The sequence below is a fragment of the Oryzias latipes genome, chromosome 16, assembly GCF_002234675.1.
Source record: "Oryzias latipes chromosome 16, ASM223467v1".
Taxonomy (NCBI): domain Eukaryota; kingdom Metazoa; phylum Chordata; class Actinopteri; order Beloniformes; family Adrianichthyidae; genus Oryzias; species Oryzias latipes.
The window spans coordinates 20,048,375-20,075,495 of record NC_019874.2 but is presented as its reverse complement, the minus strand read 5'-3'; the positions used below and the strand labels follow the sequence as shown (position 1 = coordinate 20,075,495).

Here is a 27,121-nt window from a genome sequence, read left to right as displayed (position 1 = left end):
CTGCATACAGGGACTTCTGTGCAACTTAATTTTTGACCAGACTTTTAGTGCAGTCAGTGAAAAAAAAGCACATTTCTGTGCAAACATGTCACAACTCCTCTGTGAGCCCCGCTGTACTGTTGTCTCACACTGTTAAGCCACATGGGAATTTTTTGGCATTTCTGGTCAACACTGAAACACCTCACACAGAAAACAGCAAAATCGTTTTTTAAAGTCTATTTTCACAAGTAAAAACAGCACATGGCAGTCTCTTTGATCCAAATACACACATAATTTGAGTTTTCAAGTTTCAGACGCACGCGCAGCAGTTCCTTGAATCCATTTATATCAGTAGATTGTGCATGACATACCTGTGCACCAGCTGAAACATAAGAGGATGTGCTTCCTGCATAAGATGAATTTGTAAAGGTGAAATTTGACTCGATAAGTCCCAAGATCTTTTAAGATAATTTAACTTTTATAAGCTCTCACTAAAGAAGTCAAGGAAAAATGACACAGTGATGACTAACACTTTCCTGTAGGTTACTATCCATTTATAAAATTCAGTTTAATTTGGGAACAAATGCTGTGAAAAATACAAAATAAACATAAGTTGATGTGATATATTTGTAAAATAATTTAATCTATTCCTACTGATAGACTAGCACTATAACAAGCTTCCCTGTGCGTATTTTATATGTAATACAGTAGCGGTACACATTGCTGCTGCTACAATATGAACAAACAGGTTTTAGATCTTTTATTGGATTCAAAAAGCCAACAGAAATCAGTTTAAAGCCAAAAATTACTGCCACACTCAAAGCAAACAGGCTGCTTTTCCATTCCCCTCAAAAATGCTGCAACTGTTTTAACTGAGTAACCCTGGAGCAAGAAAATAACGGGTTAGAAAAAACAGAACATCCTAGAATCAAACCAGAGAACATAAATGCAGCTGCATCAATTCATTCACAGAAAGGTTTTCTGCAGAAATCAAAGTCTCATCTGTTCAGATCTAACTGCGTAATAACTCAGGAAAACGTATATATACAGTAGCTCCTACACTTATTTCAAACTTTATATCAGGTAAGAGGAGAAAAAAAGTGCAATTGCTGCCACTCGAGGTGTTTTTCAAGAAAATAAAGCTTTAAAGCAGCTGAATGTTTTTTCAAACGCAAAACCAAACAGAGAAGTTTCCTCAAAAAGCACTATTACCTTTTGTTCTTTGGGTCAGTTATTCATTACAGTAAAGCAGGTGAGTGTTTGACCACTACAAAATCATCAGAACAAATCCAACTGCACTTAAATTCTTAGATCAAAAATTGAGAAAACCACATAGAATTAACCTTAAATTAATAAAATATTAAACAGAAGTTTGTTTTTCTGGATTCTCATTGTGAAACTCCGGATTGCTCATGACTAAATAGAAATGATTGATATAAAAGGCAATCGCTGACCTTTTTTTTAAAAAGTAGACAGAATATGAAAAAGTTATACCCTTTTCAACTCAATTTTTACATAGTTTTGCAATGAAATGAAAAGGTTTGCAACAGAAAAACGTTGAAAGCTGTCTTTTTGCAGTAAATCTCTGCTTGCGCCACAAAGCTGAACCTCTGAAGAAAATATTCACAGTCATCAGATATCCAACTGCAAAACACAAAAAGTATAGAACGCCAAAGACCAAAAAAACCTTCATGCAGCATAACTCGAAGCAAATCTTACCTCAAAATTAATATCTTACTGAAATTTATTATAAAATATACAAACATAGTTTCCATCGCGCTCATTTTCAACTTATTGAATTCTATGTTTTTTCACAGACATTTTCTAAACTTGGGCGAAACTCTCACTTGTACATCAAAAAGCTGAAATGTTTACAAAATGATGAAAAAAAGGGGAATTTTTCAGTTTTAAACCCAATGTTGAGAAAGAGTACAGTAGTCTAGAATACACTGGAGGTGTCAACAATAACTGACAGAAAGCAGGTCAAAGGTAACAGACTTGAGTACCAGAAACGGCATCCCAGCTACAAATGAGTAATTTGCGCCACACAGTGAAAACGTCTGTTCTTTTAATGACATTCTGAGGTCACATAGGCAGTAAATGGTCATCTCTCTCGTCTGGTTCTTCCTCCAGCGGCTCGGTGGTCACTCCTCTGTAAGCTGGAGCTTGCTCTCGATTTTGAGACCGACATACGAAGTCGCAGCCATCCTGTAAGGAGACGGTGAGATGTGACCATACCAGAGTAAAATTAATTTTCTAATTTACCTTTTCAATCAATTAAATGGGCTTACTGCTGCCAGGTTGCCAACTTCCACCCAAAAAGCATAGTTGGGGAACTGCTCCATTCCTTTGGCTCCAACGATCAGCCGCTGATAGAGGAAACCTCCAACAAGGTAGAGAGCCAAAAGCACAAAGGCACTAAAAGACAGAGACAGTGACCCCTTTTTAGTAACTTTATTGGCAAGATGTTTTAGACTTTCCTAATCTGTTCACATACATGATGAGGATTATGGATCCAGGGCTAAGGTGGGACTCAATGGCTGGACACACAGTACTGGAGTCCAGCTCAAACAGGTAAAAACAGTCAGTCGACCTGTTCCGGTCCTCCACAACCACTTCAAGCTGACCCTAGAAAGAAACCGAAAAAATGTAGGGCGAACTCAATCTGGACTGGGAGAGTGTTTGCCCTAGATGATATCTTCATTAAACAAAAACAATACATTGTTTGACCCATGTTATCAAGTTGTGGAAAATAGATTACCTTACTGAACTACATTTAAAGCAAATTTAAAAAAGTGATTTTTTTATAATTCTATCTGAGCTTTAATATGATTCAAATACACGATAAAATGTGGCATCAAGTTGGCATTTTCCCCCCTTTATCTATCTAAATTCCCCAAAATTTATGAAAATTTTGAAATGGGTTATGTAAACATCATTTGCTGTCACTTTACCATGTCTGTATTCCTGTTGCAAGAGATCATAATATAGGCTTTTCTCTTCTCTTGGGAGCAGTGTTGGTCGTAAGCTTCACCACTACGGTAGATCAGCATCACCCAGTCACCTGGAAGAGCAGAAAACGAACTAAACAAGATTCCAACACTCTGGAAAAAGGATCACATGTCAAAGAAATCCATTAAAAAAATCACTAAAAGCAGACAGAACAAAATGTGAGCATATCTTCAAAAGCATAAATATTCATATATTGTAGTCTTACTTCCTCCAATGGCTTGTGTGTCAGTGTACATGCCAACCACTGTTGGTTTGTTGGGATTTTTCTTATCCAGCTGAATGACCCCAGCTCCTTTGACACCCCCTGCATCCCCACACAGCTGGAATACGTATGTGTAACTCTCTTTTCCAATGTTGTGCTCTACTGTGAAGCTGTCAACATGAAAGACAGATTCCAGTGAATCTAGAACAATTATGGAAGTTTGAACCAACTACAACACAAAATCAGCACTTACTTCTTGTGGGCGAGACCTTCTAGTCGACTGAGAACCTTCCTTTCAGATTCGGACTCAGACACCAGTTTGCAGGACTTTGTGTCGCTGGAGGCGAACACCGTCCTCCCACACATCACCAACTGAATCACCAAATTCCACACGACGATGGAGCCTTTACCAGAAATGCTGAACATCTAGAAAACATGACAAAACACTCCAGTTCAGTAGCTGTATATTTAACATAAATGTGAAAATACGAAATGTCTATATTATTCATCTCTTTAAAAGTTGAAATTAGTATGTATGATCAAAAACTCAATGCTGGATCACAACAGCAATATTTGGTTTGATGCTTGTTATACTTTTTCCGAATTAATGGGAATAGAAGGCATCTAGGAATCTAACATAAAACTACAGACTCTGGTGAATTATGCTTTTCCAATGTACTCCTACATAAAACAGGTTATGACGAAATAATAAGCTTTTGAGGAACCCGACAAGACAATCTGTCATTTTATCTGCAAGTTCTAGAATGAGATCTGATCTCTAAATTGATTATTATAAGACAAAAACATGAAACAAGTGAAAGTTGTGATTGCTCACTTAATTTTAGTAGTTGACCCTAAAGAATGCCATTATATCTAGAAACCAATGCGACAGGGGATCGCGTTGTGAAAGCAAATATACGGAAGCCCCTGGCTGAATGATAAAGCGCATGTCAAAGCTGTCATACATAGCTGTAACTATGCGCTACTGGGAAGTTTAAACTCATGGCTGTTTTGACCACCTGCTTTTATGATGTCGCTTGATGGATGTGAAAACAAAAACTGGTTATATTTCTAACGGTTTGACTCAAACTGGCTGGTTAAAACAAAGCAGCCAATATAATAATGATGAGCTTACGTCGCTTCCTTCTTGGACGATTTAGCTGCCATTAAACCACAATTTAACTGCATAAACAACAAGTTAATCCACGTGTAGATTAAATAGCTTTTGTTTAAAGTTGGAATTTACAAAGCAGACAATTAATTATTGTATTTTTTTCTTTTCTTTTTTTGTGTTAAAAGAATTAAAAGCCTACCATGGATGAGGCTAACAGGCTGCAGACAGCAGTGTAGTGCGGAAGTGAATCTAAAAAGGGAAGCACGAACATGTGACCCACCAACTGGAGCTTGACCAATGAGAGGCGGCTGCGTCACGCAGCACCCTCATCATGTGACGGGGACAGTTTCCGGTGAGCGTCAGACCGAAAAACGAATATTTGCGTATCTCGCGCCTTTAAGGCGACCACGATGCTTTTTTTCATACGATGACTTTGATACAAAAAAATACAAAATAAAATAAAAACAGAAATGTACCTTTTTTTCTTTTCAGAACAATTTATTTTCATGTTTGATTTCAACCTCCTCTACAAATACAGGTGATTCTTTTGTACAGATTGTGTTAAATTGAATATACTTTTTTAAAAAGTAATCTCAAACTGGTTTGCAACATATTTTGGATTTCAAATATTCAAAGGCACTGCACAAATCAAAACCATTCAAACGAAACAGAAAGTTTTTCAGTTTCCTTCTTTTCATGTTAATGCCAAAGCATCTGAAAAACAAACCTGATAATTTTACTGCAGTTTAAAACAGAATGATCTACAGCAAACACTAGCCTACTGTTTTATGGTAAAAATGTGGTTTCATGTAGAGTAATCACTTCTGTTTAAAACAGATGTAATTCCTTAAAACCTTACATGAAATACTTTTTAAATTGATTTTTTTATATCCATGTGGATAACCATTTGCACAAAAAAGCACAAACATATATAAAGCTAATATATGAATAACACTAAACAATTCAAAGAACCTCTATGTCTAAGTTCCAGTTTTTCTACTGTATTGTTTTCAACTGGATCAGCACTTTTTGAGCTTGTCAGCAGAGCTCCAAACCAAACTTGTTATCTAGACCCTGTACCTCAAGCATCTTATCAGAATCCTGTATCTCTGCTCTGGTCAGAATTTAATCAAACTAGTAGAACAAACACAAACCCCCATTATTCCCTCAAAACCAGACTAAAAGCTTCTACTGTCTCTTTAAAATGACAGGATTAGGGTTCCTCATTATCTTTGAAGCAAAGACAGCATTGTTTAAGTGTGAACACTTTAGTGTTGGAATATATGAACCAGTCTTTACCACAAATAACAGGATCTTAAAGTTAACAAACTGAGGCTTGTTTTCATTAACAGTTACAGTCAAACATTTTAAGTAATATTTCTTTATGTTTGAATTAAAAAACATGGATAAATGCAATGTACATCTTCAGTATCGATACACTGATCATGCTAATAAGTCATATAGTAAAATGAATAAGCTAAAATGAAAGACATATGTAAAAATGATATCAATTATTATGTCTCACTGGGATGAAGATCAAGTAAATATTTAGTAGAAATATAACAATTTTTCGACTTAATCGATCCTACCAGATTGATCTGTCTGAGGCAAGAATATCTATTTATTTATTTTGAGTTGTTATTCAAATCAAATCGACCCGTATGATTATAAAATCGTGTCAGAAGGAAATAAATCAATTTGATAAATCTTGGAAAATACCATTTGGATTGAGGCAGTATAGTTTTCTTTAATGTAAAAATGACCAAGTGCCATCTTAGCAGACAAACGCACACGTGTGACAGCAGTAAAAAAATAATCAAGCCATCATTACAGTCCAATGTGCGGAAACACTTTAAATTTTGCTCAGACGTGACCATACAGTGTGGTAGAATGTGACTGTGTCCTTTGGATTATTTTGATAAGGAAAAGCAACAGTATGCTGAACTTTATGACACTAAATTTTGAATAGATTTGCCATTAATTCTTGTTGACTTGTTTGTACAAAGATTTAATTTACACTTGATTATCTTTATCTCCGAGTCACACTGGTTGAATATTTGATTAAAGATGTCCAGGATCATTCTTAGGTCAGTGAAGTCTGAAATAAACAGACTATGAATCATATCGGGAACCACAACTAAAGATATGAATCAAATCTTTGTTAAAACGATTTGTTGTACATTCTTAAAATTTGGGCTGCACAGTGGCGCGGTGGTTAGCGCTCTTGCCTCACAGCAAGAAGGCCCCTGGTTTAAGTCTCGGCAGGAGGACCCGAAACAGAACATCCATGGGGGACCTTTCTGTGTGGAGTATGTTCTCCCCGAGCACTCGTGGGTTTTCTACGGGGACTCCTGCTTCCTCCCACTGTCCGAAAACATGCTTCTTAGGTTAACTGGTTACTCTAAATTGTCCCTACGTTTGAATGTGAGCATGCGTGGGTGTGTGATTGTGGCCCTGCGACAGACTGGCGACCTGTCAAGGGTGTCCCCAGCCTTCGCTTGCAAGTGGCTGGGATAGGCTCCAGCAGCCCCGTCACCCCGAAAGGGAACAAACGATTAGAAGATGAATGAATGAATTCTTAAAATTTACTCCTTTAGACACGCGTCTCTAGCAATTCTAGAGGTCTGTCAGATCATAAAAGTGAATAATCAGCTGATAACCTTTGTCACAGTGCTCTTACTCCTCTCCTGCAAACTTAGTCAGATGCATCTAATTCAATCACACCTGAAAAATACATGAACAAAAAAGGAAATCGGTCTCTGTCTCAACCCTTTTGATCAGAATGCTTTATTTGCAGAGTGAGCAACATGATGGTAATAAAGGAGAGATGATTACTTATTCTCGCAACAATGTCCATGTAAATTAGAGGTGGTACTTGAGCCCTCAAATCCCAGTCTATCCTGTTTTTTTAACCGGCATGTTTAAGCAACTATTGTCAACCAAATCAATTACTATCCACATGATCATGCAGATCGCTCCTCCCTTGGCTGTCCTCCTTCATGATTGCTTCATTTGGGTTTTTTTTTTCAATCCCATAAAACCGTTTGTTTCCGTCTCTGCCTCTTTCAGTTGTGTGTCTCACAGGAATGCAGGGAAGTTTTTTTTATGGGTTTCTTTCTGAATGTTTATCCTCACTTTCACCCCCCCCCCCCCCCCCAACTTTATGTAATCACAACCCCTTACCTTGTGCAGACACACCCAACCGCTGTGTGTCAACCAATCCCTGAGACACTCTTAAGGAGATGCACTTCCTGTGTTTTTAATGAGAGAAGAATGAGCCAGGACAGAGGAAAGAGTCGTCTGCCTGTTTATGCCAGAGGGGGTTCCGCGCAACGAGTCACGTGCGCTCCGTGAAGGACAGAGGTGGTGGAAGCGCTCGCGGAGCTTTGCCTCGCGCCGGTGAGAGGCCTCCCCGTTTTACCAGAGGACGGGACTGAGGAGGGAAAAGAGGAGGAGAAGATAAGTGTCAATCTGTCGAGACTTGTTCGGGAATTTGAGGAAAGGAGGGGAGCTGGGGAGAGCAGAAGGAGGCTGCAGGAGGGAGAAGCGACAAGAAATCCACGTCAACAAGGACTTTTCTCTGGAGTGGGACCATTGAATCATTGAGGACTTAAAAAAGACAGTTAAAGGAAAAGCCGGTGGACTTTTGTTTGGGAAAGAAAATGAGGGTATTTGCTGCTGTGTGACTCACAAAACAAAGGAATGACATTTTCAGAGTTGTGCAACAATCCCATGCCTTTTTGAGCTAAACTGAAACAAGGGGAGATCAGTTCTCCCCAGAACAAAACTTCAGGTAAGATTTTTACTTTTTTTATTTTAATTTTAATTTTCTGTGTGCTTCCTCTGATATAAAGTCAGAATTGTATAAACAGCTGTAGATTCGGTGCGAAAGGTCTTACCTGTGCGTCATATCTGTGCATACTGCCTTGGCAGGGTGTAAACCTGTTACCTAATCTCGTTCTTTGCATTTACATATGATAATTTTGCTGTTATCTAACTTTGATCTAAAACATTTATCTAAAATGACAATATATTGCCCTTTTCCAGGTGCTTTGGGTGTCACTATGGGCACCAAAAAAAACATCTATACCCTCTTGGGGAATTTATCTAACATGGCAGATCACAAGTTTCTGCCAGGTGGAAAAAGCTCCCGAGATCCAAGTCCCTTGCCAAAAACGACGTCCTCATTAGAAAGAGAAAGGGACCCCATGCAGGAAAATTGGAGTACAGATCAAGAGAAAGCAGAACACAAAGATGTGGGCACGTTCCCAATCAAAAAGGGAAGGAAAGAGCAGAAGGCAGAAGATGACAAAAGACGAAACGGCAGATTTGATTCAAACTACGAGAGGGAAGATGATTATAGAGAAAAAAAGATTTATTTGGAGCGTGGTACATTTCCACGAATGAGTAAAAATTCTTTTGATCCTAAAATGAGAATTATAACCTCTTCAGAGATGGAGGATAAAAGAGACCGAAGACCCAAAGACTATCCTAAAAGAGACGAGACGGAAAGCTATAGAGATAAAAGAAATCATGAGACGAGGCCCAGAACCAGGGAAGAGGGTAAAAACAAGGATAGATGGTCCTCAGACGAATGGCGGTACCAGGGAAAAAAATTCAGTGATGATCTCCGGGACAGGAGAGGAGATGCAGGTGATTTGAGGGAAATTAGAGAAAAAGATGCACCAATAAAAAGAGAAAAAACAAGACCAGACATGGACAGGATGGATCCCAGAATGAATTATACAGACAGAGTATTTGAGAGGGACGGTTATTCAGACAAGAGGGAAAGGCCTTCAATGAGAGAAGACACGAAAGATCCAAGAGGAGACAGCTGCATAGATGAAAGACAACCGAGAATTGACAAAGAAAGAGAGGATGGAGATGGACAGATGTACAAAAACAAGGACAGAGAGAAAGAAGAGGATAGACCCAAGAAGAGCAGGGCATACGAAAACAGGAGGATGGAAAGATCAGCGGAAAAAGTGGAGGAAAGATGGAGAGGGGGCTTTAGAGAGGACAGAAAATTTAAGGAAAGAAAGAATGGACAAGATGGAAAAAGGTCTGGATGCCACTCACCTGGCGTTGGTAGAGAAACGTGGAGGGATGCAGATGAAGAGAGAATGCATAGGCGACGTGGAGACAGTGATGAGGAGAGGAAATCAAGTAGACAGAGGGCTGGCAAGCAGGAAAGGGGAGACCATAGATGGAGGGATCCAGAAAGAAATGAGATAAGTCATAGTTTTCAAAACAGAAGTGATAGAGATGATTGCAGAGGAACGAGAGGCGGTGTTCTTGACATAGGAAGGATGTGGTTAGACCCACAGAGGGGCAAGAATAATAAAGAAAAAAGCATAGACAGAGAGAGGTGCACAAGACAGAAGGAAGAGTGGAGTGAAGAGAAGAAGCTGCAGGGAGTGAGAGGAAGAGACGAACCAAGAGGCAGTGGGGAACCAGACGAGAGGTACTCAAAAAATTACAGAGGGACACCGGTGGGAAGAAATGAGTTCACCAGGGGAGAACCAGAGGGAGCAAGTGTAGATGGAGACGAGGAGAGCAAAACCACGAGAGAAATGGATAAGGGAGGTCAGAGACGAGGGACACAAGACAACTGGCAGAAAAATGGACAGACAAACACGCCAGCTCACTCAGAGGAAAGTGACAGGGAGGAAAGGGGTGGGAGCGATTACTCTCAGCATTCTAGGAGTGAAGAAGGAAGTGAGGTTGGATGGAGGGAAGAACGATACCAAATGCCATCAGCAGAGGATGGCAGTATCACGTGGTCCAGTAGTGGAGATGAGATAGAACGAGAGTTCAGGGGACCCGCATCTTATGTCTCCATGGAATTTGAAAGTCCTGAGGAAAGGGAAGAAGAAGAGGAGAAACCACAAAACTGTGGGGTGTCACAGGATGATCAAAGAGGAGGAGTGGATGGAGAAAACTCAAATACTGAAAGTCATCATGTTCTTACTGATGATGAAGCAATTTCCCAGGAAAACATATTTATTACAACCGCGAGACGTGATCACCAGCAAGAAATCAGTAACCAGTATATAGAAGGTGACCAGTCGTGGAAAAAAAAGTTTACTGCAAAAGAACAAAAGGAACTGGAAATCCAGCCTTCATTTTCAGAGCGTCGTGACAGAGAAACTGAAGATGGAATGAGGAGCAAAGGGGGACTTGTAGGAATAAGAAAAATTAAAAGAGACTCAAAGACTGAAAAACTTCTCAAAGCATGGAAGGAGAAAAACAATAAACCAGCAGGAGAAGAAAGACAGAAATCTTCAGCTGTCCTACGTAATCCTGGCGATGGTTCCCAGGAGACTTTGGATAAAAATCAACCCATCATGAACCAAATAAACATTGAAGCACTGAGTGAAGAAGAGGTGGAGGCCCTTCGAATTAGAATGAGCGGAGCATGGAGCACTGACGACCCCAAGAGGCACTCCCATCCGCCTCACCTGAAATGGGCTACGAGTGTGGTACGAGAAATACTGGGGACGTCAGAGGACAACGCAATGGACGAACCGGGTTCAGAAACACAAAAAGATCAAAGTGAGGCCACCAAACGACAGGAGGTGTTTGCAGAGAGAGCTGTGGATGTGCCTACTTTAAGAATTTGGACTAGTACCCAGAGTTCAGATGTAGAAGGGGAGGACAACAACCTGTCAGAGGATTTTGAAGGTACGGGCCAAAACCAAACCCGCATGCTTTCTGACCAGCTCACAGCTGGGCCTGTTGCAACACCCACATCCATTCATGCTGACACACTGATAAACGCAGGAGGAGGGGACGTTCTCTTTCCGGCTGCGACGTCTGAGCTGTATGGTCAGACACATTCAGAAGAGAAACACAAAGAAGTAGGCAGAGAAAATAAAATGGAGATTTATTTAGGTGAGAGTTATATGCTCTACAAGTGCTACAGCTGCCCATCTCTAGATTACAACCCTGATTTTGACCCTCTTATTGACACTTGTAGAAAGTGTAAAGGGTCAGAGGATGATTTGAGTCGAGAGGAGGGTTCTGTGGTTAAATCAGATGAGATTAAAGAAGGGACTGATGTGGATGTCGGGCAGGAAGAAGTGTTAGCTGAGAAAGAATGTACTCGCGGCGTCCAGAATTTGGGTCTCAAAGCGGGTTTTCGAAGGAGGGGAATCCGCGTAACTACTGAAAGAAGAAGTGGAACGCTTGTGCAAATGGAGGGTGTTGCAGCGGACTGCAAAACCAAAGTATTTTCTCCAAAAGGTAAAAGACAGATGCGTCCATCCGGCTGCCATAATCAACAAATCAATTCAGAAAATTAACACAACTTCAAATCCTATCTACTGATTCTTCTCATTTGAAATGCTACCATCTGGCTTTACAATTCAAAGTTAGACTGACACATTTTAACACTGGATATCATTCCAAAATGTTTGATGCAGATACCTTGACTTTGGTGAATGATACAATCCTTAATACTGATTTGAAGAAATAGTTCTTTAAGAAGAGTACATTCCACTTTTTAGTCTTATCTGTTAAATGTTCAAAGAAACGAGCACAAAAGGAACTCACTGTTATCAACAGATCAGTGTGCATAGTGTTAATAAAGCCAAAGTAGTACAGATTAATGTGCTGTAATCTCTGTGAGGATCCTAATATGAATATGCCGTTTCCTCTGTCCCTCTATTATTGACACAATGATTCCTATGGAAAAGGAGTGCCTTAACTATATTAAACACTTACTGACACATATTTTTAACTTCTCCACATGCATTTATCTGATATATGCTACTGCTTTAAAAGCTGACAGCTGCTTACACAATCTACGACTAGATCGCTTAGTCACAATCATTATCTGGTAGTACACAAGGCCCACCATGTCATTGTATGTGGCCCGCGAAAGCATACAAGTTTTTAAATTCTTAAAATAAAAATTGGGGGGAATTGGACTTGAAATTTCCCACTGGGCAACTATACATTAGGACTTAAACACTGTCCACATAACCTAACCTGTTGAAATCAAATTGAAAAGGATTTATGTTAGGCAGGGGTGGCCAACCCTGGTCCTCAAGAGCCTCAACCCTGCCTGTTTTCCAGCTCTCCCTGGACTGCTAGATGCTGATAACCTAAATCAGGTGTGTTCAGTCAAAGGATGTGAAATCACTTGAATCAGCTAATCAACAGCAAGCAGTCCAGGGAGAGCTTGAAAACAGGCAGGGTTGAGGCTCTTGAGGACCAGGGTTGGCCACCCCTGTGCTAGAGTAACAAGCAAACATATGTTTGCAATGGCAAATGCAATAGTCACTTTAAAAAGTTGTAGTAAACAAGTAATGAGTTGTTTAACATGCAGGATTAGTTACGTTTTTTTTTCATTATATAATGTATAAGTTATATCTGGCCCTTTGAGGACAACCACTATGCTGATGTGGTCCTCGGTGAAAATGAGTTTGCCACCCCTGTTGTAGTAGATGGAGTAATAGAGGGGAAACCCTTTTTTTTTTAAGACTTTCTTGTGATTATTATCTTTAAGGGAAATGCATTTTAGAAAGACAAAAATCTCTTCAGCAATTCTAGAAGAAGCTTCATAACCTTTTCAACTAACCTACCGGTACGATTGTTTCTGATTGCTGATTTTCAGAAATACTATCCTGTTTCATAGTAGTGGATTCTTTTTCATTCCAGACGATGCAGATGTTGTAAGCAGAAGCATGGGAGACACGGAGATGAGGTAAATGGGGGAAAATAAGTTGAATAGCATTAAAGCCTGTCTAACCCAGCAATCTTCTATAAAGGAAGATCCAAACATGGTTAGAAAAAAAAAATCCAGTGTTTGTATCTTGTTGCAAACGTTCCAAAGTTTCAGGCAGGTTGAAGCATGCATTACTAATGCAATGTGCAACTATAAAACACTGTTTCTCTCTGCTTGTGATTCTAGGACCATGCTTCATCCATTTTCAAGAAAGAAAAGGAGTTCAAAATATTTCAGTGAGTCTTCCTGACTTCCATTCTTTCTACATTTTATTTTTAATTTTTTTAAGTACACCCTTTTACCTTCAAAAATGTATTTCTACGTGTTCGAACAGGGCGATGAGACACAGGAAATCATGGCCAAGCGTTTCCCCTTATCTGTGCGATTCAGTTATGTGTCACTTATTTTTTTTTTCCTTTACTCACTTCACGTAAGTCCAAAACGTGATGATGAAAACAACTTATAGGAAGTCTTTCAGTGGGTTGATTCCAATAAAAAAAAAAAAAAAAAACTGGTGTATCAACACGTCTGAAACTAGGGATGGGAAAGTGGAGTGCTTTCACTAAACTGTGTTGTTGCATGCCTGTGTTGGCTACAGACAGGTTCCTGCAAGCAGTCGTGTCTCCAAACAGCCGTTCTTGTGACTTTGCAGTCTGACAAGTATGTGTAGAAGGAATGTGCTAAACACAAACAATTCATTGTGCTTTTACACCCTTCTTTTTCTTACTTTGCTTCCTCTTTTCCAACCTATTTTTCCTCCCTGTCGTCTTTTCCTCCTGCTGTTTTTGTTTGGTTTTTTCCTCGCTTGTCCTTTTAGAAGCTGCACAGCTATACCAGCAGTACAGTGAGGCAGCGCAGAACATTGAAATCCTGCGGCAGGGTCGCACAGACGTGCTCTCCATATGCGAGGAAGCTCCTTCGTCTCCCTTTCCATCACCACAGCAATCCCGCAGACCCCTACCTTCCCTGCCCACAGTCCTGCACCCCCACTCCTTGTCCCACCACAGCTCCTTCAATAACTATAAAAGCCTGCCTCTCCCGGAGTCTCACGGTAACAAACGCCGATCTTCCTCTCCACGTCTGTCCATTTCACAACCTGGCACGCTGTGGCGGGAACTCCCGGGCGTCAGGGACAACAACAAGCTAGAGGAACTGACAGAAAACCAGTTACGCCTACAGGAGGTAGGTAAAGCGCTTTAGAAAAAGTGTAAGACCCTCATAGGTTACTGAGGCCAGATGTGTGCATTTGAAACACTTAGCTGCAGAGGGTTGTGGGACTTCACTGTTTTGAATCGGAGTCTAGAAAGACATTGTCCATTCACAAACATGAATGCAAAAAAGTCATTTCTGCTGTTCACCTTTTAGATTTTATGCGTTTTTGTTTCTTGGAAAAAAACTCTTTCCCCAAGGAGAAAAGTGGAGTTTTGAATGTTTTCTGCTTTAGTCATCTCACAAGCTCGTATTTGATTTCTGTTTTTTTCTCCTTCTTTCAAATCACCAGGATGTTTTAACCTTCGTCTTAGCACTTTTGTTCTTTGATTTGTCTGTAATGGCATAATTTACAAGGATTTAAACTTCAAACTTGTAAAATAAAAAACTAAATATTCCTCTTTTCCACATGGTGGAAAACTTCAACTCACTGATCCAGGTGTGTCTTACAGAGGAGTTTTTAAGCCTGAGGGCATGATTGTGTAAATATAAGTTACCTTAAAGAGTTTTTTCTTACAAACTTTACCAGTGAGTATTTTTTTTTTCCTTTATATATTGCGAAATGTGGCTGTGTCATTTTCTAGGTAAAGGTCTTTTTTGGGAACCATTCGTGTGAATTGCATGTGCGTGTGTGAAGTAGGTACAGGTTTTCATCAAGATTCTTACTTTTTTATTTTTTTGAAGGTGCGCTTCGAAGTTGTAACGTCAGAGGCCTCCTATTGTCACAGTTTAGACATTGTTGTCGAACACTTTGTCAAGTGCAAGCCGCTGCAGGACCTGTTGGGCAATCAAGATCGAAACTGGCTTTTTTCTAGATTGCTAGAAGTTCGTGCTATAAGCCACAGGTATGACCCTCTTCTTGCACTTTCATTTTAAATTAAGGTCTGTTACAATGAAAGAAAGACACAAAGCCTCAAAGCTGTTGTGAAACTAACCAGTAGTTACCTTGACAATTTCCCAAAAATGTTTTCTTGTTGTTTTTGTGTGTAGGTTCTTGGAGAAACTGGAGGAACGCGTGGACTCGGACATCATGCACTTCACCGTCTGCGACATTATTGCTCACCACTGCAAGCGCTTCCGAACGGTTTACGTTCCCTACCTCACCAACCAGTCGTATCAGGACGCCACCTACCAGAGGCTCATGTAAGGTTACTTTTGAGGGGATCCCTTTTATTTTTCTGAGACCTTTCTAAAATGACCAGACTGTGCAAAATAATTCTTGATTTTTACTTAATAAACGCATCTTTCAGGACGGAGAATGCAACATTCAAGCAGCTTGTGGAGAGTATCGAGAAGAGTGCTGTTTGTCAGAGACTCCCCCTTCGATCTTTTCTTGTGCTTCCTTTCCAAAGGATTACAAGACTTAAACTGTTGGTGCAGGTATGAAAGGAACATCTTTGGAAAACAAGGAACATATGGGAACTATATATATATATATACACTATACTATATAAATATATGAACATATATTTATGGGGCGACAGTGGCTCAGGTGGTTGAGCGGGTCGTCCAATGACCGAAGGGTTGGCGGTTCGATCCCCGCTCCCACCAGCCAAAATGTCGTTGTGTCCTGGGCAAGACACTTCACCCTCCTTGCCTCCAGTGTGGCTCCACTGGTGTGTGAATGTGTATGAATGATCCCGGTGATGGTCAGAGGGGCCGTAGGCGCGAAATGGCAGCCACGCCTCTGTCAGTCTGCCCCAGGGCAGCTGTGGCTACAACCGTAGCTTACCATCACCAAGTATGAATGAGGAGTGAATGAATAATGGACACAATGTAAGCGCTTTGGGTGTCTTGAAAAGCGCAGATAAATCCAATCCATTATTATTATTAAGGAACATAAGTTTTTTTTTTTCAAAGCAAAATGAATCCTGAACCTGTTTTCTAATGAAAACAATTGTTATTCTTCAGAACATTGTGAAAAGAACAAACCCTGGTACAGAAGAGGCGAAGCAAGCCATCAGAGCGATGAAACTTCTGGAATCGGTAATGAAACCTCCTTTACTGTCACTGAGACGGGTGTAGACGTCTGACCTCTTGGTATTGAGCACATCTTTAATGTGTTTCCCTTCCAGATCATTCAGCAAAGCAACGACAGCATCTCCCAGATGAAAAGCATAGAGTCCCTCGTCTCTCTCAACGCTAAAGTGGACTTTGAGTGCAAAGTAAGTTCTGACTAAGGAAAATGTAGGCTACAAATGACTGGTGAAGGCAATGGGCAACGGATGATGTGTCGATGCATCTGTCTGCTTTCACCGAGCAAATCAAATCAAATCAAACTTAACTTAAATAAAGCCTTGTGCAATTTGATGCGCTTTAACATTTAAAAAACAAAAAAAACCACAATATTACGATAAAGACGCACCCCCCCCCCCTCTGTTAACACATATGACACATTATCCCACACACAATGAATATTTATAAAATAGTTCTAAAAGACATTTAAGGCCCGATTGCAATGAGGAAAGAGTGTTTTGGAATGCATTCCTACCAGAATGCGTTTGCTCTTTTAAAGGTCTTGTTTTTGTCACATTTCCTTTTCAGACTCTTCCTCTTATCAGTCAGTCTCGGAGGTGGGTGCGAGAAGGTCCCGTGATCGAGCTGATGGATTTCGCTTGCAAAGACGCAGAGCGCAGTGTTTACTTGCATCTTTTCAACGACTACTTGCTGCTGTCGCTACAGAAAGAGTGAGACATCCTGCATTTTAAATCTACTGGAAAGAATCAGCTGCATGCTGGGAAATGACATATTGCCATTTGCTGCATCCTGTTTTCTTTGTTTTACCCCAATCTTTTGTTTTTCCTTCCACTGTCTCACTTGTCATTTATGCTTTCTTTCCCAATCCTGTCAGAGGAGGGAGGTTTACAGTAATCAACCACGTTCCAGTCAATGAACTGCAAGTAGAAAACTGCCGCATCAAACTTCACTCCCTCCAGAAGAACCTGTTCCGGTTGCAAATGTCAACCACTTCTTACTTGCTAAGGACTGACACACAGTAAGAAGATCTGATGATGAACGCAACAGCATTATTGATTACCAAGGGATTCCATTCACAAAAAAAATCAACAACTTTTTTGTCTTTTTACATCAGGAGTGACAAGCTTCGTTGGATCTCTGCCCTTAAAAGGCCCCATGATCAAGTAGATTTTTCTGCTGCTCAAGGTAAACAATTCTGTTTAATGTGACAGCTTTTTTAATGGTTTTTGATTTGAAAGATATACATTTCTTTTTTTTTTTGCACAAACAACAGTACAGGCAAGTGTAAATTTCTTCACCTCTATCAATATATAGTTACCAGTAGACTTCTGACAAAATACAGGATGTCTTCTTTTGCAGTTGCACAAATGGCTTTATAATAAGCTACCACTATAAATGTGGCATTTTTGTCCTAAAAATAAATTTTGTTAATGATCACTGAAGTAAATAATAATTGAAATGACATGCCAATTCCTTCAGGAATCAGTATCATCTGCAGGATATTTTATCTGAATGCTTTGGAACTATAAGGGCATATAGAAGCCATTTATTACGAACTATGTTTTGTAAATGTTTCCCCCCAATAAAGAAAAAGTTGTTATTTTCCTGTGCACTTAAACTATAGATACAGGATCAGGAGAATGTTGCAAAATGTTTTGCAATTCCACCTATTGAGTCGGGCTGCAAATGAGGAATTCTTATTATTGCTATTATTATTTTCTGAATGGAGAACTGATTTTAATAAAATTATTAATTTTATTTTACATTTTTCTCAACCATTTAGCAAACAGATTTGCACTTACATGACACTTCTGGAGCTTTTAGCAGACCAGAAAAAAGAAATAACCCTCCTGAAAACATTCAAAAGAGATTCAAATTGGAGCTTTTTTTGCCCCTTTTGTAACCCTAACCGAAGAATGATTTAGTAAACGAAGCAGCATTTTTATTTTTTCTTATTTAATAACATAAAAAAGAACAACATACAGTTTTTAGAATTGGCATAATCAAAGCGGTATTTGTCATTAACAAATAAGGGTTTAGCTAAACTAAATGCATTAGAGACTCGCATGTGAATTTTTTGGGAGGTGAGTGCTTCCTCCATTTCATTTCAAGACCAGATTGGTCATGTTCACATATAGAAAATATACAGGACAAGGAAAAACTCGTCAAAACTTGTTTATGGGGTGAAAAAGCATTTCTTGGGGAATTCCTGCTTTGGCTGTGGTTTTATATTACAACAATAATGCTCTCTGTCATTCAGATTGTGAGCAAATGCTGTGCGTGAAAGCTTATATGGCCCAGCAGCCTGATGAGCTGTCCTTGGAAAAAGCTGAAGTAATTCTGGTGCATCAGGACAGCAGTGATAGTAAGATAATTCTTCATGCTTTCTGCATTTTAGGTGTAAAAAAACAACAACAATGCTAAATTGTGTATATGATGTATAAAATCTATAATAAAACATGCTTTTGTCCCACCTCTTCTCCTCAGATTGGGTGGAGGGAACCAGGCTGTCAGACTTCCAGCGTGGATGGGTGCTAAAGTCACATTTAGAGACCATAAGCAACTCGAAAGTCAAGGAGCGAAACCTGTCAGACGCCTTTAAACTGACCACTGCCACGGCAGCAACAGTGGCCGATTAAGAGAGATCGCTCTGAAGAGGATCATAAAGGGTGTCAAAAAAAAAACACACACACACATGGAGGATCCAAGATGTGTGCCATAAAAACTGGACAATAGACTTTCTGTGATGTTTCTCCTGACATGTTGCGCACAGGAGTACAGCAGCCAGGAACTGCTGCAAGGATGCATTTCACTGGAGCTTTATGTCTCTGACTCTTCAAAATACATAGTTTTACCTGAGAGCTCATATCAGTTTTAGACTAGTGGCTGTTATGTATAATGCATTGTTAAAAAGAATCTTGTACAAAAGTATAACAGAAGAGTTGTGTTTTGATGTAACTATTTTTAAGGGAAATAACCTTATCTAAAGATGTTTTTTCCCCCGTCAATCATTGTTTCTATGTAAATGACCAAATTCTAAGATAGAAACTTTGAAATATCTTTTATTTTTTACTGTTTTGTCTGTGTGCACCAGAGGCAACAGACACAGTTTAGTCTTTAAGACAATTACACTATGAACAACCTTCCTAAAAAGGTTTCAATAAATTTTAATTCAAGTCATATTTTTGTGCTTTTATTTATTATTTGTTTACATATATGAACCAAAGCGGTATGTAGTGCATTCAAAAACACGATGTTATAGATAACTGGATGAAATGCCTGGCATTTCCTGACAGGGAGGGTTGATAGAACAAGACGAACAGTGCAGCACACGCTACTCACGTAGACTGACAGGGGTGCGGCCAAGGGCGTAAGCTTACCGGCCTCTTCTGATTTAACTGTTTTTATTGGACAAATACGCTGCCAATCAAGTAGAGACTGCCATTGCCATCTGTGGATTGACAGCAAAATGTGACCAATGGCTTCAGCCCTTCGAAGGAGCAGGTTTTCTCCCATTGGATAGAAATCTGACTCTGTTTGCCCTTCTCTGATTGGTCACATTTTTAGTGGGTGGGATTGACAGCTTGTTGTTTTTGTTCAGTAGAACTGGAACAGTCGACATCTTTGAAAGGCGTCCGTGTTTTCGATGCACTGTTGTTGGTTTTTATCCTAAAGTAAATATTAACTTAGTACTGTAAACCACTTGAGAGGCTGCAGACTGCATCCGGATTTGACCGTCATAAGTGAGCCGTCTCTTTAACGGTTAGTTAACAGATTTGGGTTGAAAATGGATTAGCAAATTAGCATTTTGGCGTTATTACCGAAACAGTGTGCGTCTGGAGATTAGCCCTATTTTTTGGTATAGGTTTCAATAAGTTACTAAACTTGAACCATTCTTCTAGACCAGCTAGTCGTTGTCGGGTTTAGGAAGACACGAGCAGCTGGAGATTTTAAGTGAAGTGAAGTGACGTGGCCTTAACATAACAGTACACTAGTAGTGCTTCGTCACTCAATCTGGATTGCTAGTAATAAAACGCTTATGTTGATGAACCTAATGAATATGTGCATATGATGGTTACTGGCTTTATTTGAAATGTACCATGCATTTATCCTCAAAAATGTTTAGTTATTTATTGATTAACTTAATGTATTACTTTTTGGTTAGTTTTATGCAGATAATCAGATAACATGATAATGCAGACTAAGATTTCCCGAAGGTAATTTTGGGGTCTCAGATGATGATTCTATATAAAATTTAGCTGGACAGACGGAGTGAATGTGTGTGTGTGTTTGTGTTTTTTAATCAACTAAATTTATTTAGGTATTTTTATTTATTTTTTGTGCGTTTTAAATGGTAAACTGAACTTGATGAAACTAAAATGTGAATGAGTTTGACATTAACACTTGTTTAGTGTGTGCCTATAATTTACATTTTTTATTGTTTTGCAAGAATTAGAAGGAATCTGGAAAACTTCCCCTGCACTGTTCAGTACACAGGTTAAATTTCTTGGCTGAAGATCGTTCAAAATGAACCAAAATTGACGTGAATAATATTGGGATGAACAGATTATGGATGTGAATCGAATTTTTGGTAAAAAAGAATCCTTACATCACTAGCTAGGTAGTGTTCCTCAGCCATATTTGTAATTCTGTTAAGTCATGGCAAATTAAACCTCATTATTTTATATCCAATATTTTGTATTTTTATTAATAGGATAAGTAAAACAAAACTGATTGTTTCTGTAAAACAATTGTAACCGAGGTTGCTTGACTGATCAGTAAGAAGCAAGAATGGGTCGTCACTCAGTGTCAGTTGTTTACAGGCTGCACTTGCTGGTGAGGTCGGGCTGTGCTGCTTCTCTTTTGTCTGGACAGTGAAGAAATTCATTGTCAGATCCTTCATGTCTCCCTGTGCTGTGTTCAGATGGGGAGTCAGTACCAGCGCTCAGTGCCACTAGAGGTCAGGAGAGCAGAGGGGGAGCGAGTCCGGGCCAAGCACCCCGACAAGATACCAGTATGTTGCAGCCTCTTTTTTTTATTCAAAATACTTTACATTGGTAATCAGAACAACTACAGCTAATAATGTCGCACTCACTCAGATATCAGTTGTATTTTTATTAACAAAATCAAGTTAAAAAATGTTAACTTTTAAAAGATCCCAAATGAAATTTCAGACAGAATTGCATGTTGAGAGTTTCTTAAGCTGAACTTATTTGTTGATGTCATGACATTCCAGATAATCGTTGAGAGGGCCCCCAAGTCACGAGCTCCTGAACTTGACAAGAAAAAATATCTTGTGCCCTCAGACTTAACAGGTAAGACTGACAAACACCAAGGTGTCTAGTTATTTACGGCCCGACAGGCAAACCTGTCCCAGTCTAGGGGAAATCACAAAGGGGCCATAACATATTAAAAATGGATACCAATAAGTTAAGGAAGACAGTTTATTAAGTGGAAGGAAGAACCTGTGTCCATTAAAACTACTAAAATTACTGTGTTGGTCCCAACAAAAAGACAAAAAAGAGGGATCCAAGCCTTGGCCAACCATAAAATAAGTCAGGGAGACAACTGACCCAGCCACCATGACTGTCGGAGTCAGCAGCTCCCTGCTAAGGCTGCCTGACAAAAATCTAACTGATGTAAAGAAATAAAGCCAGCAAAGAAGAAAAACTACTGAGATCCAACCCCAAACTAAAACAACAAAACCCAACAGTAGTGATGGCCAGATTGACACGGACGCTTCAGCGCTTGTTTCATCTTCATGAAACAGAGTGTTTCGGCACAATGTTTCGGGACGTGTGTCAACTAGCGCAGATCACGTGGTCAATGACATATGAAGCGCCAAATGCATCGTTTGGTCGAACAACTGTTCAGAGTGTCACTTGTGTCACTTGTGTTTGAACAGTTGGGCGCACTATTTTCTATAAATACAAATGAACCCCGAATGTTTCCCGACAAATTCTATTGTTTCCCCTGTATTGGAATCAGCGTCAGTTCATTGGACTTTACCATGGCTCCTGGTACTGTGGCTCAGGATCGTTTCAACTCGATTTCTCCTAATAAAACAATACACTATGAACGTATAAAAAAGTACTTCAATGAATCTATGATGGCAAAGCATATCAGTATCAGTAGAGATGCTCAGTAGAAAAGTCGTCGGAGTTTGCATCCAGAGGCCCTGGATTCAAAACCAGTGTTTTACAATTTTTTTTTTTTACTTTGCATTTATTGTCTTCATGTAATGTGTATTTTGCTGTGTAAAGCACTTCACAGAAAACATTACGTGTTGTTTTACATCGTTTTTTTTTAAAATCACCATTAACAACATTGTTTTGTTTTACGTTTTTTTATCATAATTTCCACATTGAAGTGTTACAAGGAGCTTAGTTGAAGCATATGATATACGTCCAGTCCGCCACCAGATGCCGCTATTCTGTGTGGTTTCAAAGCCCTGAATGGTGGTTCATTTTTCCGGCACAATTACATGAACCCCAAGGGAAGCTTCATGGGGCTTCTATTCCCATCCCTACCCAACAGCATAAAGGCCCGTACACACCGGGACGAATATTCGCCAGGCGTTATTCGCCAGCGTTTTTCGCCACGTTTTTTGTGTTCACACCCAGGCGATTTTCGCTGACGATGAGTGGAGTGATAATGCAATTTCATTCCCTGACATTAGATGGCGCTTAATGTAAAACAGAAATACTCCTGTACACAAGGTGGCGCTGCGCAACTTTACGCTTCTTAAAGTCGCTTTTCACTCAGAAGAAGAGAGCAAGTATTTACACGCTTGTCAGAATCAAACAAAGAAAACATGAATATTTCAAGCACCAGTAGCTCCAACTGGTGCTTGGTTCGGGGATGTTTTAGAATGTCCGTCATTATTGCTTCGCGGCTGTGTAGACGCTACTTGGCGTCTATCTTCTTCGCTGGTATGTGTGCTCAGCAAGGCAGTTTTGTGTTTGAGCGCCCCCAAGTTGTGTTTTACTGTAACTTCAGAAGCTCCAGACACGTGAGCAAAAGCGCCATTCTCATTGGTCGAGTAGATTAAGACGCGACGCGTCAAAAAAAACACGAACCCGAGGCGTTTGTTTTTTTTGACGCTTTAACGCGTGGCGTTTTTTCGCGTCGGTGTGCACACTCTCGTTGGTGCCCTTTGTTTAGTCACGAGGCGTTAAACAAATTCGTCCCGGTGTGAACAGGCCTTAAGACTGCTGAGGACCAAGAGGGGATAAAAAAGGAGAAACAAACCAACCAGCACAGCTTCAACCCAAAACAAATGCTCCTCAGCCTCCTGGGGGGCATTCCAGAGAGCATGTATAAACTACCCTGACTTTAACCCTAAACTCTGGCTGAAATCCACCTGAACTTGCTTATTCTGAGTATGTTGGTGGAGAACCAAAGAGAGCGCCATACTTCAGTGAGACGGATTCAGAGATTTTAATGACGACGTATCAAAAATATTAAAAAAATCTAATTAAATGTATGAAGATTATACATCCATCAAAAAGTAATATGGCAGCATCATCATCATTATGCAAGTTCCGTCGGGATTAATAAAGTACTTTCTCATCAAAAGAGAGTTTCTATCTCATTTCTATTTTCATTGTGACGCATATATCACCACACACACACGTAAATAAAATCTTCACACTACTACACAGTGGGGGTGCTATATAATAATAATAGAATTAATTTAAATGAAAGTAAAATAAATGTCTGATAACTATGTGATATTTTTAAGCTGACTTAACTAAAAAGAATTGATTTATCTTAACTAAAGCAAATAAGTTGGATCAAAGTAAAAAAGTTTCTTTCCAACATCCATACGTGGTCTTATCATGGTGGTATCTTATCTTATCATGGCCGCTCACGGTGGAAAAAGTTTTATCTGAGCTTCATCCACTAAATCAGAGGTGGGCACTGAGGGCCGCAGTCCTGCATGTTTTCCAGCATACCCTGCTCTGGCATGTTCTGATTGGCTGGACACACCTGAACCAGGTAATCAGCCATCAGTAGGGCAAGATTATTGGCTGGACACACCTGAACCAGGTAATCAGCCATCAGTAGGGCAAGAGTATCTGGAAATCATGCAGACACACTGGCCCTCGAGGCCTGGAATTGCCCACCCCTGCACTAAATCCTCTTCAAATGGACACGCCATGCTGCTTCACCTCTCTGAAAACAAACTAACCTTCAACTAAACCTGCGCCAGACCAGGGGGGTATTCCAGGAAGCATGTTTAAACTAGCCTGACTTTAAGCCTGAACTCTGGCTGAAATCCGCCTGAACTTGCTTACTCTGGGTATGTCGGTTCCAAAAGACCGGATATGAGTTGGCGTAATTACGCTCGACTTGGTAACCCTGGGTTAACGCACGGTACATAAAGACATTCTCAATAGATCGCCGATTTCTGGAGTCACCATGGAAACGCGTGGTGAAAAAAAAAGAAAGCGCTGTACTTAAGTGAGACGGAGTCTGAGATTTTAATGACGGCGGAAAAAAATTACAAGTCCATCAAAAAAGTAACATGGCTGAAAAATAATTTAAATAATTTAGTTAAATTAATTCAAACTCAATAATTGTTTATACAACTCAAATTTACGTATTTATCTAACTAAATGTCACATTACTCCATTAATCTTTTTTCCATCTTACTTATATTTCTTGAACTTTCATATGTCTAAGTTTGAGCCGGCAGATATGCTCATTTTTATAACAATAAAAAGAACGGAAAAAAAATGCACAGAGTGCAAAAATTAATTAAAGAATTTTCCGTCACCGTCATAACATGTTAAGGTGGTAGGGGTGCTATATAAACTCATCATCCTCTCCCTTACTCTAACTCATGGTGCAGAGACGTAAGCATAGTAGGACAAAATAGCTCGGCAAAACACGGTGAAACACAGTAAAACAGCTATACAACTAAACACATTTTGTAAAAAACCCACACTTAAACCCAAATCCGTCAAGACAGGCAAAGGGAATGATATCCCAGAATCCCTTGCGGTGCCTATCTAACGGCAGCACCAAAGTTACACCTACTTAATTGAATTAATTTGAACGAAAGGAAAATAATTGTCTGAAAACTACGTGTTATTTTTAAGGTGACCTAACAAAAAAATGATTTATCTTAACTGAAGCAAATAATTAAGTTAGATCAAAGTAAAAAAGTTTATCTTTCCAACATCCATATGTGATCTTATCACCCTCTCATGGTGGAAAAAGTTTTATCTGAGCTTTTTCATCCACTAAGTCATCTTTAAATGGACACGCCATGCTGCTTCCCCTCTCTGTAAACGAACTAAGCTTCAACTAAACCTGCTCCAGACCAGGTTATGTTCAGAGCATGAGTTGCCATGGTAACTTGACCTACCCTGAAACATACCTCCATTTCTGGAACAAAGCTGAGGTTATCAACTTCCTTAGCCTCAAACTTATCGTGGGAGCTAGCATAACCTGCTTTCTGGAATACCCCCCCGGTTGTGTTCAGAGCATGAGTTGCCATGGGAACTGAGCATACCCTGATACATACCTCTGTTTTTTGGAACCGAAAGCGGTGTTCGTACACTTCTTTAGCCTGTGGGAGCTAGCATAACCTGCTTTCTGGAATACACCCCCCCCAGCTCTGCTCTCTCTGCATGCCCTCCCTGGTTGGGGCCTCCTCTGACTTAAATACCTGGCAGGTGCTGATCAAGATCATTGGCCACACCTGCCAGGTGAGCAGGGGATGCAGCAAAGCAGCAGCAAGACGTAATCATGAACAAGAGTGCAGACGGACTTTAAGGTTTTTCCTTAACTGCTAGCCATGAGGTTATTGTCTACATCAGCTAATGTTTTATGTTGCATTTGATTGTAGTGTTTTGAATGCAAAGACATTTAAAAACTCCAGAGGGCATCAGTCCTCTCTAAATGACTGTTGTTTCCTTCCTCTTCTGTGTGTGACCGTCTGGCCTGCATTTTCTCCTTCTGTGTTTCTCAGTGGGCCAGTTGTGCTTCCTCATCCGCCAGCGAGTGTCCTTGAGGCCAGAGGAGGCGCTCTTTTTCTTCGTCAACAACTCTCTTCCCCCGTCCAGCTTCCCTCTTTCGGCGGTGTATGAGGTAAGTGTGTCTGACGCACCAACACCCAACATGAAAACGTAGAAACGCGAGGGGTCTGAACTACTCTAAAGCTGTTTTAGATGTGCACAGAAGCAAGACTTTATTTTACGGTGCAATCTCTAACAAGTTCTTTTTTACAAGTCAATTAACTTTTTTGTTTTTGCTTTTTTTTTCTAAATTCAGGCGAGTCAGATTTGTATTAAATATTAAACCCTATGTTGGTCATTGTCGTTTGCATACAGACTTTGGTCTAAATAAGATGCATCAAAGATGTTTTGTTTCTAAGGAAACTCATGGGTAGTTTTTTTTTTTTTTGCAGGAGCACCATCAAGAAGACCTGTTTCTTTACATGACCTACAGTACTGAGAGTGTCTACGGTGCCTGAGGAAGACCAAAAGACTGGAAAATGGACACTGAGAGAGAATGAGAGAAGGCGCAAAGAAGTGTGGAGGTGTTCAAGCTGTTTGCAATACTAAGCATTACTTTAAGTCTCTGTATTCCTTTTTTTAACTGCAATTCATGAAATGGAAACTTTTGTTGAAGGCAGAAAAGATTGCTGAAATGAATATTACCTTTAACAGTATTTAAATGGAAAAAAGTGCATTTTAAGGACACATTTAATTCATGTTCGTTTTTCAAACAGCTCCATGGTGTAAAACGATATTATGGCAAAAAAATGGAGAAAACTCTCATTATCTTTCTCAGTTTTCTGTATGAAATGCAAATAGGTTTTTTTTGTAAATAATAATCTTTTGTGAAAAATAAAGACCTGCAAAGAAATGTGTTTGTGTGCTGG

At 39.8% G+C, this 27,121-nt stretch overlaps 3 protein-coding genes across 6 annotated transcripts; 2 read left to right on the top strand and 1 right to left on the bottom strand.

Moving 5' to 3' along the window:
• Positions 1-716: 716 nt before the first annotated feature.
• Positions 717-4,609, bottom strand: m6pr (mannose-6-phosphate receptor, cation dependent). Its single transcript, XM_004077962.3, has 7 exons — positions 4,507-4,609; positions 3,447-3,619; positions 3,197-3,363; positions 2,934-3,043; positions 2,477-2,607; positions 2,271-2,397; positions 717-2,187 (listed from the first exon to the last, which is right to left on the bottom strand). The coding sequence occupies exons 1-7, from the start codon at positions 4,576-4,578 to the stop codon at positions 2,065-2,067; spliced, it is 903 nt and encodes a 300-aa protein (XP_004078010.2). The 5' UTR covers positions 4,579-4,609; the 3' UTR covers positions 717-2,064.
• Positions 4,610-7,497: 2,888 nt separating this feature from the next.
• Positions 7,498-19,406, top strand: LOC101167646 (rho guanine nucleotide exchange factor 5). 4 transcript variants are annotated; one of them, XM_011485419.3, is made up of 16 exons: positions 7,616-8,100; positions 8,355-9,022; positions 9,059-10,991; positions 12,972-13,017; positions 13,225-13,274; positions 13,856-14,220; positions 14,932-15,092; positions 15,238-15,390; positions 15,498-15,627; positions 16,159-16,233; positions 16,323-16,412; positions 16,792-16,934; positions 17,099-17,242; positions 17,339-17,409; positions 18,485-18,589; positions 18,712-19,406. In XM_011485419.3, exons 2-16 carry the CDS (start codon positions 8,372-8,374, stop codon positions 18,861-18,863), a joined length of 4,269 nt encoding a protein of 1,422 aa, XP_011483721.1. In that variant the 5' UTR covers positions 7,616-8,100; positions 8,355-8,371; the 3' UTR covers positions 18,864-19,406. The 4 variants fall into 4 exon arrangements, with proteins under 4 accessions (XP_020566248.1, XP_011483721.1, XP_011483720.1 ...); XM_011485418.3 differs by having other exon boundaries at positions 8,355-10,991; XM_020710590.2 differs by lacking the exons at positions 7,616-8,100; positions 8,355-9,022; positions 9,059-10,991 and adding an exon at positions 11,005-11,552.
• A 402-nt stretch (positions 19,407-19,808) lies between these two features.
• LOC101170049 (gamma-aminobutyric acid receptor-associated protein-like 1) lies at positions 19,809-27,105 on the top strand. Its single transcript, XM_004077961.4, has 5 exons — positions 19,809-19,986; positions 21,149-21,238; positions 21,461-21,539; positions 26,207-26,325; positions 26,645-27,105. Exons 2-5 carry the CDS (start codon positions 21,149-21,151, stop codon positions 26,708-26,710), a joined length of 354 nt encoding a protein of 117 aa, XP_004078009.1. The 5' UTR covers positions 19,809-19,986; the 3' UTR covers positions 26,711-27,105.
• The last annotated feature ends 16 nt before the right edge of the window (positions 27,106-27,121 follow it).

Excerpts from the sequence above, each read along its gene's own strand:
- LOC101170049 (XM_004077961.4), top strand. The coding sequence starts at position 21,149 with ATGGGGAGTCAGTACCAGCGCTCAGTGCCACTAGAGGTCAGGAGAGCA. Across the intron at positions 21,540-26,206 it reads TGTGCCCTCAGACTTAACAG|TGGGCCAGTTGTGCTTCCTC; the intron begins GTAAGACTGACA and ends TGTGTTTCTCAG. Across the intron at positions 26,326-26,644 it reads CTCTTTCGGCGGTGTATGAG|GAGCACCATCAAGAAGACCT; the intron begins GTAAGTGTGTCT and ends TTTTTTTTGCAG.
- LOC101167646 (XM_011485418.3), top strand. The coding sequence starts at position 8,372 with ATGGGCACCAAAAAAAACATCTATACCCTCTTGGGGAATTTATCTAAC. Across the intron at positions 15,093-15,237 it reads GTTCGTGCTATAAGCCACAG|GTTCTTGGAGAAACTGGAGG; the intron begins GTATGACCCTCT and ends TTTTGTGTGTAG. Across the intron at positions 15,628-16,158 it reads GACTTAAACTGTTGGTGCAG|AACATTGTGAAAAGAACAAA; the intron begins GTATGAAAGGAA and ends GTTATTCTTCAG.
- m6pr (XM_004077962.3), bottom strand. The coding sequence starts at position 4,578 with ATGTTCGTGCTTCCCTTTTTAGATTCACTTCCGCACTACACTGCTGTC. Across the intron at positions 3,364-3,446 it reads GAAGGTCTCGCCCACAAGAA|CTTCACAGTAGAGCACAACA; the intron begins GTAAGTGCTGAT and ends TCATGTTGACAG. Across the intron at positions 2,188-2,270 it reads AAGTTGGCAACCTGGCAGCA|GATGGCTGCGACTTCGTATG; the intron begins GTAAGCCCATTT and ends GTCTCCTTACAG.